At 34.0% G+C, this 14,422-nt stretch overlaps 1 protein-coding gene across 1 annotated transcript; it reads right to left on the bottom strand.

The window, feature by feature from the left end:
• Positions 1–9,097: 9,097 nt before the first annotated feature.
• LOC114608508 (olfactory receptor 4A5-like) lies at positions 9,098–10,793 on the bottom strand. The gene is made up of 2 exons (XM_028752470.1): positions 9,911–10,793; positions 9,098–9,111 (listed from the first exon to the last, which is right to left on the bottom strand). The coding sequence occupies exons 1-2, from the start codon at positions 10,791–10,793 to the stop codon at positions 9,098–9,100; spliced, it is 897 nt and encodes a 298-aa protein (XP_028608303.1).
• Between the last annotated feature and the right edge of the window lie 3,629 nt (positions 10,794–14,422).

Consider the following 14,422-nt stretch of genomic DNA (forward strand, 5'->3'; position numbering starts at 1 on the left):
CCTAGTCTCACCGTCTCCCCCTGCTCTGCCACCAATATATAGGTTTCCTACATGACTTACCTTTCAGTTATCTACCCAGAGGTTGCTTGTCTTATCTTGACTACCACACTCTATACCTAGACTTTCCAATTAACTATCCAGAGTCTAGCTTCTTAAGTAAAACCTACAACATTATCTTCATTTCTCTGCAACCAGCTAAGTTAAACCTAGGTTTCACAGCCTACTCTGGTCACTGACATGAGGGAGAAGAATCCCAAGTCAATAACAGAGACCAGTTCTTTAAAAAGCTCATAGAAAAATATTCCCCAAGTTAATGAAAGATACAGAGTAAAGAAGCAGAGAGAAGATGAAAGAGCCAAGATCAGAAAAGAAAATGCCCATATCATATGTGGAGAGCTTTTTGGACTGACTTGTAGAAATTTGACAGGAATTTGACATTGGGCTAGAACAAGAAGTAGGCTTAAGATCTTGATCATAAGTCCCTAAATACCATGAGACTTTGTTTATTGCCTTGTTTGTTCCTTTACTGTTTGTTTACTGCATTGTTTGTTCCTTGATATAAAACTGACCTTATTCTTTGCATGTATACTCATAATGGTATAAAAGCAGACTGGAAAAAAGCCACTTCAGCCTCAGTATTGGCTGGAGTCATTTTATAGTGTTGTCTCATGTCTTTTTCTTCTCAATTCTTGCTCCCTCTCTTGAGAATGTGTTGACTGATTGAGCTGGCTTGGTCAGATGATGCCTCAATGTTGGAGCTCAAGTGCAAAGGGTACAGTGAATGACACAATGGGAAAGAAAGCATGAGCAAAGGAAAATATGGGCCAGCTGTGAATAAATTCTGTAAAAGGGGACAAGATAATGGTAGAATGCTTTTTCTGTGTATGTTATGCTAAGATCTAGAGGAACAAAGATAATTCTCATAGATGCTTTTAGTCTTTGGACCTTGACTAGAGATAGTTTAGACCCTCGACATGGGAGAGAGAATGATTTGAGAAAAGCAGTCGTCTCCCTGTCTGGGATGCTTGGTGAAAGAGAAAGAAAGTGAACATAAGCTGTTCCAGAGCTCTTCTAGGAACAGGAGGAGGTCAAGAGACATCCTGATTCCTCTCTTGCTCCCTGGGGGATGCTGAGTTCTGGTTGTGTCCCTTAGGCATCATTAATGATGCTCTGTTATGCTAGCAGACAAGAAAATATTGCCCTATGAGAGGCTCCACCCAGCATCTAACTCAGACTGATATAGACACCCACAGCCAAACAGTGGATGGAGCTAGTGGACTCATCTGGAAGAATAGAAGGAAGGATTGAAGCTCCTGAAAGTGATAGGACTCCATAGGAAGACCAACAGAGCCAACTAACCTGATCCCTTGGGGCTCTGAGAATCTTAACCACCAACCAAAGAACATATTCAGACTGGACCAAGGCCTCCCCACTCATATGTAGCAGAGGTGCAGCTTGGTCTTCATGTAGATCTGAACAACTGGAAAGAAGGCTATCCAAAAAACTGTTGCCTGTACCTGGGATATGTTCTACTAGCTGGGATGCTTTGTCTGGCTTCAGTGGGAGAGGAAGTTCTTGGCCTCTCAGGGGCTTGAAGTACCAGCATAGTGGAGATACCCAACAATCAACCTACAACATACATAATTTGTATAAGCCAGACTGTAATTTATCAAAGATTTGGTCCTATAAGAATTGAAGAACAATATGACTGTTTCAAATTAAATTACTGCCAACAGTTCTCTAGAAATTGATAATATAATACTCACATCTTGGGTAAAAAGATATAAGTCTTATAATATACTGTACATCAATGGAATGATTTTCAGCTATAATAAAGAAGGAAATGAATCATTTGCAGAAAAAATGATACAACTGTAAATACAATGTAAAATGAATTAAATCAGTCTGAGAACATCAAGTGATATAGTTTTTCTCTTAGTTTTTGCTTGTGAACTTTTATTAGACACATGAAACCATCTGTGCAGAACACATAAAAGTAGAGGTAAATTGTCCATATAAATAAATGAGACATAATGAAGAAGAGGTGTGAAAAAGTGAAACATATAACTGAGAACTAGGGCATACACTCAAAATATCTGATATCATATATTGAAAAATACATAAAAAAATCAGATATTATCCTGCATATATTTATACATAAACAATAACAAACTAAGTAATCTAGGGGATAATACTTCACTAAAAATTTCTCTGTGCGTACATACTAGCATGTCTATTGTAATTTTAACAGATATGGAGCTCATATGTTGACATCAGAAAACATAATAGATATTTCTTTCTTTATACCAAGAGCATTTGTAATGATTGAAATGATATTTTATAATTTCAAATTGATTAACTAGATCAGTAATACTAAGACACACACACACACATGTGTGTGTGTGTATATATATATATATACATATATATATGTAATTTTAAAATGATTTCAATGTGTTGATACATTTATTTTCCCCATTAATATGTCTTTGTTGTAATATATGGCCCATGCATCATGGAAGTACATCATATTTAGCTAATATCCTTTTCCTCACAAATAGGCCTCACAAATTCACAACTTGGATCTTAGTCTTGTTACAGAAAATCTAAGATTCTTTTACTGGGTTGACAGCAAATTCTTTGTACATACATGTGACGTCAAGAAGACAGGATAACTTACATGTGTTCAGCAAATAATAAAAGAGTATCGACAGTATGAAGCAAACATATTTCCATATGTATTTACTTTATCTCTCTCAGAGAAGTCTAAGAGTAATAAAATGAATACCAAAATATCTATTGAAAAACTTACATACAATATCAAAATTTACATCAGCAGAAGTTGCATATTCTTTCCTCATATTTATGAGCTATCAAATAATCTTCTGAGCCATCAAAAATTTTATACAATATGCACCAAAAAACTAATGCAATAAAAATATTCAAGAAATTGTTACTTTTATCATACTATTCTCCAATTACATGCATACTTTTCCAAATTTATTAAATAATTGCATCATTTCCCATATATACATTTAGTCATTATCTTTAAAAAATATATTATGATATAATAACAGTTATTTCTTAAGGTTCTTTGAAAAGTCCATATGTAAAACAACTATTGTATTATAAACTAACCTTCCAAAAAGATACATATATAAAAGACGTTTAATAGAATTATCTCATAATGAGAGGCAATCCTCCAACTGGACACCACATGCTAGTGTGTACCACCCACATTAATAGGAAAGGACTTGTTCCTTTAGAGTGGTTGCCTATGGTGTCCCACACACTCCAAAATTAGACTATAAGGTAGTTGACATTTTTGTTACCATAACCCTATAACTCATCAATAAGACCTTATTGCTGAAGATAACATCCATTTGGGTCGTTCAACATCTAGAAACCAAGTTGTTATTGACCTAGTTGGCTCTTACAGTGATAGAAGGTCCCATTCATGCTACTTAAGAAGAAAATTAAGCAGTAATATCACTCAGCTGTGAACCGTAAAAGCTAAAATGATGACTAGGCTGACAAGATATACCCACTGATGCAATGGTGGCCAAAATATTAGGAAAGTGACCAACTGAAGTAGAAGTTTCTGATTTCTTTTCAGTTCTGTCACTTGATATTTTTCTGGAAGCTGTCTAGTAAGAGGGTATGTGATGTTTTACTGAAAGGATGCATGATATTTACAAAACAGAACTATAACCCTATAGACAGTGAAAGTTCACCCTTGTATTAGAAAACCTGTGACACCATGCAATGCTTCACTGGTCTCTCTGGCTATGCAACAGTTCACTATTCTTTGTTAGTCTTCATTGGTCTTCACTTTGTAGAGAGAAATGCATCACAGAACTTCTCATGGTATTCTAGCTAATTCTGTCCATTTCCACCACTACTGATTCATGTTTCATATTTGCTATTAAACTGGAATGCTGGTATCCTGACAAGGAAGAGTGGAATTGCCCCCAAGAAACTATTTCTGTATTGGTAGACAATCAATCACCTTTTCTAATTAACTTTCTTGTTCATCTGCCTCTGGTCGGTGGGCTAGAAGAGAGGTTGAAACATTCACAAACCCTAAATAAAGTAGGTCTAGAAAAATCTAAGCCTACAACTAACAACTTTTGGATTGGATCAAAGTCATATTCAATAAGATGGGGTCCATATTTGGCAATGTCAACACGGCCAAAGGCAAGACAAGCCCTAGTGTAAAACCTAAATAGTATTATTCTGATAGTAAGCCTAATATTGCAATAATTCCTAATAACGTTTTGTTAAATATAGATAAGTGCATCTTTCAACATTCTACAGAAAAGATTCTCCTTGCAGGAAAAGACAGTTAACACAGATAACTGAAACTGTCAACTTGCAAAAAATTAGACTTGGGAGTGGTCATGCTTAATATATATATATATATATATATATATATATATATATATATATATATATCACACCCCTCCATACAAGTTTCAAAGACTTCATGGATAATGGGGCAGAAATATTGTAAGAGCCAGAGGTTGTAGATAACTTCAAGATACCAGTATTTTCTGGACCCAGATTTGTAGTCATACATATGAACATGCAGGTATGTACAGGAACATGCACAGGAACTGCAAGTTCGAGCCATATAAAATCTCAATGTGAAGGAGAAGGGGTAGGAACAAAATATCACCATTAGCTGAGAAATTACTGGTATTTAATAACTTCTAGGAGAAAAAGAATCAGTTTTCACTAATGATGTGATGGATGGATAAGCGGGAGAACTAGCCTCATTCCGAAGACTAGCTGGGAAACCAAAACTGGACTACATACTGTTAAGGAGAAAAGGAGAAACCTTGAAGATAGGTGGGTAAGGAATTGAGGGTGGATATGAGAGGAGTTTGGGAAGGAAGGTAAATAGGATCAAAGAACTTTATATGAAAATCTCAAAAATATAAAAGTTGTGTGTGTATGTGTGTGTTTGTGTGTGTGTATACACTTAGTAAAGACTTCTGTATTCAAACTGAATACTATTCCATTACACAGATATCTAGAGATATAGATAGATACAGATATAGATATAGATGATATAGATAGATATAGATATAGATATAATTGTTAGATATTGTTTTTTATTTTTCTCTTATTATTTGAGCTGGAGTTTAAAATACTTTATTAAAAAGAAATCTACACACCTGCTTCATTCCCGATCTTACTACGAATGTTTTTTTTTTTTTGCATTGAGCATGATTAGTTGTATGTTTAAAATACGCAGCTTTGTAATGTTGAAATGCATTCTCTATATGCCTAGCATCTCAAGAATTTTTAGTGAAAAATCAGTGTTAGATTTTATCATTTTTTCTGCATCTCCTGAAATAGTCATGTGCTTTCTGCCTTGAGGCCATTTATGTGATGAATTGCATATTGATTTGCAAATACAGTCCCTTCCCTGTTGCAGAATTAATTCAACTTAATCGTATTAGACGATCATTTGGGTTGTTTTTTAAATTTTAGTTTCATTTTGCCTTTCTTCTATCTCTCCAACCCTTCCCCTAAACCCTTTACACTATTTCCTCACAAATATTCAGCCACTTTCCCTAAATTGTTAGTGTTACATTATATATATGGTGTTGCATTTATGTATATTTTTAGGGCTAAACAATGTGGATTGGATAATAAAGTAGGCGTTCATCCCTAGGAAAGACTAATTTTCCCACTTTCAGCATATCTTAATTGTATATAGTTTTTCTTTAAGGGAGGATCCATGTTAGACTGTCTATGAGCATTAATTCAGGTCATGCTTAAGTAGCCATATTGTTGAGGTAATGTGAGTGAAGACTTGTGTCAATTCTAAGGGACAAAATGTCATAGCAGAGATTTTAATCCTCTGGCTTTTATAATATACCATCCCTTCTTCAGCTATGATCCCCAAGCCTTATGTACAGCAGTGCTTTACTCACTGGGTCAGGTGTCTTGTAGCCAGTTGTTCTATTTTGATCAGTTATGGTTCTGTGATCATATGTAGTATTCTGTAATGGGCACTGTCTGTTACACAAAGAAGTAGATAAAGGGTGAAAGCTACACTTATCTTTGAATATAAATAAAATTATTTATAATACAATTAGGAATTATTCTGGTTTAGTAAAGAAGTGGAAAGGAGTTCTTTGTTAAGGTCCTTGACTTCACTATCTTCAGGTAATTATCTAGGTTTCCAGAACCAGAAATGATTCCCTCCTATTGATAGCTTTTGGTTACTGCCAAGTTAGTAGCACAACTACTGCACATATAGGAATATATTGCCATTGTTGTCATTGTTGTGGTTCATAGACATCATATCTAGGAAAGAATATCAGCTGTTTCTCTCAATTTGCAGCTTGTAGCATTTTCCAATATTATGAACACTAGTCTTCAGTAAGGAAGACTGCAAGTCACATATAGATTAGATCCTCAGAGTATTAGTATAATTATGTGATGTCTTCATAGGAGTTTTAGCTACAATTCTTATTGTTGTCTGTCACAAATTGGCATCATGGGTCTTGTTTCTTGTAACTATCTAAAGGCCTTTTTTATTGGGTTGTCTAAAAGTACATCATATATCCATGCGTGTTCCCAGAAGACATGATAAAATATGTCTGTTGCTCAGAAGTAGGAAGAGTAGCAAGCTACTATAACAAACACATTTCAACATTACTACTATCCTGAGTCTTTCAAAGTGTCTAAGTATACAAATAACTAAGATATAAGGATAATTGAACCATAATGTCACAACTTACTGAAAAGGTGGTTGGAAATTTTCATAATTTGTAAAAAAAAAATGTTCATACAAAATCAAAATACTATTCTTGTACAAATATGCAAAAACAATCTAATAAAAAGAAAACTTGCACAGCACTTCTTCTTAAAGACAAATAAATACAAAATAAGCAACATTGTAATTATGGGATAGTTTATCTTTTTAGCCAATTACATTGAAGCCCTCAAAAGGCTTTCATCAAGTTGGTAAATTAGCATCCGTGTGCCTCACAAAGAAGCCAGGTCCCCAATTCATCAAAACTGAAATTTCAGTTCTCAGAAACACTGTGATAGACGTTTTCTGTGAGTGAAGGACCTGGTTTTCAGTCTTTGAGTCGTTTGAGCAGATTCTCCCTAAGGTTAGTTTCTTCCTCTTTTAAAACATAAGTCTCTGTGTGGAAGATGACAGGACATTGGAGACTCTCCACAGACTTCCTGAAACAATGAACTCCACAACAGCATGACACTTCAAAAACTAAATACAAACTGAAGTAAACTGCAGCTTGGGCAGACCCAAGCTTTCACAAACCTCTTCAGTCCAGGAATTAGGAAAGTATTTCTTCTGGTTCTATTTGCAGCACAGCCTATTATCTTGTTTCACATCATCGTTATTTTTAATAGATACTTTTGTTAGAATAATTGGAACAAATAAAAATGCAACTTTTTATACAGATTTCTTCCCTTAAATCACCCCTAGAGACAAAAATGTTGGATCTGATCAAGAATGAACAGCTGACTGCCAAATTGATTTGAAAATCTTAAAATTGAAAAGAAAGTTTCCAAAATGTAATATTAGAAAACTGAGATTAGAAATCAAATGGACTCTTCCGTTATTTCTCTACATACAGTTTGGTTTGTTGTGGTTTGTACTATTCATTTTCTTTGCCCCAATCTCCCCATAATATTTCATTTTTACTTTCCCATTTCTCCAAATATATATTTGGGCCTGGTTTGTACTCTTCTGAAAGATGGGTATTCTATGTTACCTAATATCTTATCTGTACCTCTCCCACTTCCGACTGTTTAGACATAATTCTCTTCCTTTGAACATTTTAGCGATCCACAGTTACCTATTCTGTTTCCCACTGTCTTCTTTCTCTTTATTATCATAATATTAATAACTACCCTTACTTTGTTTTTTTTCTGTTTTCTCCTTTCATATTCATGATAACTAATATATTAATATACAAGTAGAAATCAGTTTCCATTAGAACAAAAAGCTGTAAAAACATGTTTGTCAGCAACTCATGAAACATTCTTTAAAATAGTGCATATATTAGTTCACAAAACAAATAGTTTAAAAATTGAAATATTTTATTGTATTTTATATAACCATGATAAAATTAAATTCACAAACTCAAAGAGAGTATATAACACACCACAGAGTAATAAATAGGCCACCATAGCAATCAAGAGGAAAAGTCAGTGAGTCTAAGTATTGAATGAAAGTACAATACACAAACACTTGTATATTACACTAAAAGCAATCTGAAGAAGGAAGGTTAAAGTTCTCAGAACCAACATCAAAATATCAGATAAAACTCAATGGTGTTTAAAATAGTTTTGTTAATACAAGAGTAAGAAAATAAACATTCTGATTTAAAATGACTTTAAAAATGGATTATGCAAGTTCATCAAAAAATACTATGCAAGATTACACATATATAAAGACAACTTTACCACTATAAGATACACTCTCTCTTAGGATTTCTACTGGAACTGGGGCTGTCCTTTCACGGCCTTTTCTCATCTCTCGTAGCACCAAATCCCAGCATCTCAATGACTTGAAAACCTATACCACCTGGGAAACATTACATATCCTCAAGCAGAGCTGCCAACATGAAGAACAGCCAGGGTTCCTTCTAGGTCAGAGTTTCTATATGCTGATCATGAGGAAATATTTCTGAGATTTTGCCTATTATGCTGGTCTCTTTTTAATCACATCTTATTCTTTTACCATATCTGACCAGTGTAAATTGTCCCAACAAGGTAAAAATTTCATGTGAGTGGTTCTGGTGTCTTCATTAATCAGAGCCAATTCTTCAACTCTAACTAGCCAGAACCACAGATTCTTAATTCAGCTATGACATAATGTTGGATAGAGTCTTTGCTTCTTTCTGAAACTTGAAAACCCAAGCCTCCATCATCAACATTGCTCTCAACATTCTTGTTTTTCAAGATCTTATAGATCATCCTACTGAACTCTGAGCACTCCAGAGCTTTTCCAAACACAAATTCAAATGCCAACACCCAATATCCCCCAGATATATTTCTGGGTCTATTACACTAATATCACATTTCTTAAATTATTTTGCCTTAATTAAATTTCTATTGCTGTGATAAAACACCAAAACTAAAGCAACTTGATGAGGTACATATTTATTTCACCTTATAGTTGTAGTCTATCATGAAGGGAAGTCATAGTTCAAACCTGAAGCAAGAGTCTAGAGGCAGTGACATAAGTAAACACCATTCAGGAACTTTACTTAGTGGCTTTCTCTCTATTACTTAATAATTTTGATTTCTTAAATACTACCTCCCAGGAATGGTATTTTTCATACTAGGCTGGGCACCCAGATGCATATATACTTCTAAACAAAGTATGTAAATTATAAATATCAATAAATTTCTTGATAAATACTAAACATTATTTGAACTTTTATAAACTAATATCCATAAAATTTAAAGGTATGTGCTCATCAAAATAAATGTCCATAGTGAAACAAAACTCACAAACAAGATATCTTGTGATATATAAAAAATAATTAGTTCAAAGAAATATAAAAACTAACCCATCAATTAAAATATTCTAGAAGGACAATTTATCAGAAATTGGACAAAAAGCAAAAAGATCTCACAGGATGAAAAGTGGCATGATCAAAAATGATGAAGATATGATCAACTTCAGTAGCAAGAGACAAAACCAGAAATGTCATAAATATCAGCTTGTATCCATGGCATTCACAAAATAACAAACCTCTCACAAAGTCAACTGTTGGTACACACGTAAAACATTGAAGTCAAACTGCCAAAATTTAGTATTGAATGTCATGTTATCAATACTAGCACATTCAGGGAGGAGAAACTCTTTTTATGTCGTTAGTGAACATTTTACTCCACAGCTTTGCCATACAATTTTTAATCTCCATGTTTCTCAAGGTATATATTAATGGGTTCAACATGGGAGTAAAAATTGTATAAAAGACAGTAATATATTTATCAATTGGAAAGTTAGAGACAGGTCTAACATACATGAAAATGCAAGGAACAAAAAACAGGACAACCACCATGATGTGGGAGCTGCACGTGGACAGAGCCTTGTGCCTCCCTTCCTGACTGTGAGTCTTAAGAGAGGTTAGAATGATTCCATAGGAAACAAGGAGAAGGATAAAGACTACTATAGACATTGCTCCATTATTGCCAACTACAGTGAGTCCAATGAAATAGGTGTCAGTGCATGCAAGTCCTAACAATGGGTACATGTCACAGCCAAAGTGGTCAATGACATTAGGTCCACAAAAAGGAAGTAAATACACAGAGATAACTTGAAGTAGAGCATGTGCAAATCCTCCAGCCCAGGACACCACCAACAAGAGAATGCAAGCCTGCCGATTCATTATGGTCAAATAGTGCAGTGGCTTACAGATAGCCACATAACGATCATAGGCCATCACCACCAAAATGAAGACCTCGGAACCACCAAATAAGTGCTCCACAAAAAGCTGAACCAGACAAGCTGTGAAGGAGATGGTCTTCTTATCACAAAGTAAATCCGTAAGCAACTTGGGCAAGATGGCAGTAGAATAAACAGCATCCATGAGTGAGAGAAAGGCAAGGAAGAAGTACATTGGGGAGCCCAAGGAGGGGCTGGCAATCACTGTTCCCACAATGAGCAGGTTGCCCACCATTGTCACAATGTAAATGAACAAAAACATGACAAATAATACTTTTTGCCCAGCAGGATCTTGAGTGAGACCAAGGAGGATAAACTCTGTAACATTGTTTTTCTGTCCCATTTACTCTTCAATAAGGCTTTTATCAGCGATAACAGCTCAAGAAAACGTGACTTGCCCTTAATTGTGACCAAAACCTAAACTTCCATTCTGCCAGAAAATACATCTTCATCAATGTCTTCGATTCAGCCCCAGCAATTTTCAGAAACCATCTGTTTATTTTATCTTGAAGTATTTCCATAGTTCTGTCTAATAATTTTGTAGATATTAGGATTTCTTTCAAAACTCCCGCTTACTTATATACAGAAGTGCAAAAATATTGTTCTCATTCATACATTTAAAACTGAATATTAAAAGCACACTGCATATAATGCTCTATCTGCGTATGTACCTACTTGCCAGAGAGGACATCACATAACATTATAGACGGTATATATTGTTGTGAGCCACTATATGTTTGCTAAGAAATGAACTCTGGACCTTTGGAAGAGCGGTAAATGCTCTTAAACTCTGATCCATATCTCCAGTTCAAGTCTCCATGTTGGTCCCCCAACGACTAGAGGAGTGTCTGTTCCTAAAAGCTCTTGCCAGTCTGTGGGATATGTTTGCCAACAATGCTTCCTTGTCTGGGCTCAGTGAGAAAGAATGTGCCTAACACTGCAGAGACTTGATGTGCATTTATGATCTTACTACAGGGATCTACAATATCTGCATTTCTGTAGATTGTGTAGTCATGAGATTTCTTCAATCTCTTCTCAATACATCTGAATGAATGTTAGCTATTAGTAATGCTGTTCTTTCTGTCAATGTAACAGTTACAAGAAATCATGAGAATCTGTTAACAAGAATTACAAACATACTCCTGTGTAGAAAAAAAATAGTCTCAGAGTGCCTGGTGATCCACTTTAGGATTTAGGTAAAAAGTATGTTAGGAATTTTCTATTGCATTACATGTAAGTGCTCACTAAAGTTATCTTAGAGGAGTATATTTCAACTTCAAAAACAAACAAGGGACAAATCATCCACATGGTCTTAATGGAGAATAAGGATACAAGACGCTATGTCCCTCACAAGAATAAAAGTGCAATTGGAAGTGATAATATTAAACAAATTAAGTACTTATCTAAAACACTAATGCTGCATAGGCTTTTATTTGTTGACCAATTTTCATAGAAATATCAAATCATGTGCAAATAGATGACATGAATGTATAGTTAAAACTTCTGAATAAAAGAAACAAATGAGAAGCAGAGGCATGAAAGGGAGGCAGTTACATGATTGGAGGGAATAGGCTCAAAGGCATTAGACACTTACTAGAAAAGTATCTTATAAGTAGCACAGTAAAATTTGAAATACCAATTTAAAAATATTTAATTAAAATACTTTACGATACCAACATAGTAAATCTATGTGACTGTAAATGAGGTACTTCCCTATCAATTTCTACTTGCAGGCATACTATCATAGTTTTAAAGCTAGCCATAAAAGAACACATACAATTGACAAAACTTAATGGATGTTTGTTTTCTTACATTCCAAGCAATTGAAATAATATATGATTCTAAATTTACTAATGTAAATGTATCTAAAAATAATCATACATCTTTGTTAGTATATCCCATATTATATGCCAAATAAAGTAAAATAAAACAATTGATGATATATTTCATTTCACTTTTTATTTGGTAAAATAGGAATTAGATCAAATCAGTTTATCATTAACAAAATTCTATGTCTTTTCTGATCTTGTGTGTGTGACTTTGTGTGATTTTGTTTAACATAATCAATTTATATATTTCCTATGGGAATGCATGACCCTTAAAATATTTACAAAGGAATGTTTAATTAATGTGCTTTATTGCTGGAGTCAAAAACATATATATTAGATCTAATATTTGCTCAAGAAAATTAAGGTTCTATTACTGTATTTATTACAAAGTCTTCATTTGCTTGCATGCAATAACACATAATGACTGTTCAGTAAAGACTGAAAGACTACCAAGTGACTGTCCTTAGCACATTTTCATAAGGTTTCCCTTTGTCTTGCTCTTTTTGGGAGGTTTAAGTATATCCAAGTGAATATCTAAATATCAAGAAACATTTGAATACAGCATCAACACTTACTATATAAGACAGTTGAATATTCTTATCTTCTGAGAAATATCTTCTGACAGAAACAAAGAATCTGTGTTTATGCAAGTAAATAACTTGTTCAACTACATTACTTTTGGTTTAAAAATGTGGTCATCTAAATTATTATGTGAATTTTTTCATTTCAGAAAGTTGAAATGAAGCACTCATAGGAGGCCTTGCTTTTAAGAAGATATGATACCCTTTCATGCCTCACAAATATAATAGTACATAACAATATATTCTTGAATGTATTGACATCTTGAGGATAAAGAATTCTCATGACTAAAAGAAATTTCCATCTTTAAAGATATTGAAGTAGAGTCTCAACAAAGCCTACTCCTTTCTGTATACATCTCCTTGTATAAAGAAAGTCTAGGAAAATAAAAACCTTCTATGAACTTTCATAATCAATGATAAACACTCTAAGAAATATATATCAAGAAATAATTATCAAATGAAACCATATTCCGGCTTGGCAGTCTGAGTTTTAAAGATTTCTAGGTCACTTAATTATGAAAATTCCTCTTCCATTTAAATCAGCTGCATGGGCACATATATTTTAGTAGATAAGCTAATTAGAATATTTGGAACAAATTCAAATCAAGGAATGTGTCTTGAACAGCTTCTTCACCTTTGTAGTCCCTAGAGATAAGACTCAGACCTTGCCAACCATGTGTAGCTGATTCCCAAAATTAAACCTATAATGAGAAAAAAAACACTTGCAAAGTGTAATGTATAGGAACTGTGAGTTGCACATCATTAATGCATTTACATGAGGCAGCTAAGGTTTGAACCACCCTGAAGCAGGCAGCAGCTTTGATTCCTGTATCTAAGAATAACACAGCAAAGTGCAGTGTCAGTCACTCCAAAAAGCCTTGAGATGCAAAGGCTGAGAGCATCTGATAATCAGTGTTATAACTTTTTGAGAAATAAAGGGTTTGATTAATGATTGTCTCTGTTGACATGAAATCAAATGATCTTCATTCTCTTCATCCAATACTTTAATTTCTGTGTAATATTAAATAATTATTTCTATTACAAAGAAACTGCTGTTGTTATAAAACTCACAGTGTTAAAGGGCTTCTTCTGGTATTCTCTTATTAAGCTTGGCATCAGTCCAGTAAGCACATATCCTCCAGACATTTAGCTACATGTTGGTTCTTCTGTGTCACAAAGTCCGAGATATGAGTCACAACTGTTAGTTGATGGGCTCATTAGCATTTTAAATTTTATGTAACAAATAGACATTTGCATAATATCAATTATATTATTTGCAAGATAAAGAGAATCTCTAGTCTTTGTACTTTTTACAAATAATTGTTAGTATTTTATTTACATTTTCATACATGAACAAAATACGTTTTGATCATGGTCACACTATTCCTTTGCTCCAACTAGTCCTGAAACTCTACTACCACACCACGTCTCTCTGAAGCTCATGTTTCATTTATTTACTTATTTAATTATCAATTCTTTATTATTTCTTTTGCCTTTTTTCATTAGTTTTTTATTATTATTATTATATAATCTTTTATACACTATAGTCACTATCCCTTTCC

This window comes from Grammomys surdaster, unplaced genomic scaffold, assembly GCF_004785775.1.
Source record: "Grammomys surdaster isolate TR1022 unplaced genomic scaffold, NIH_TR_1.0 125919, whole genome shotgun sequence".
Classification (NCBI taxonomy): Eukaryota; Metazoa; Chordata; class Mammalia; order Rodentia; family Muridae; genus Grammomys; species Grammomys surdaster.

Bases quoted from the DNA above. Each gene is read 5' to 3' on its own strand.
- LOC114608508 (XM_028752470.1), bottom strand. From the start codon at position 10,793: ATGGGACAGAAAAACAATGTTACAGAGTTTATCCTCCTTGGTCTCACT.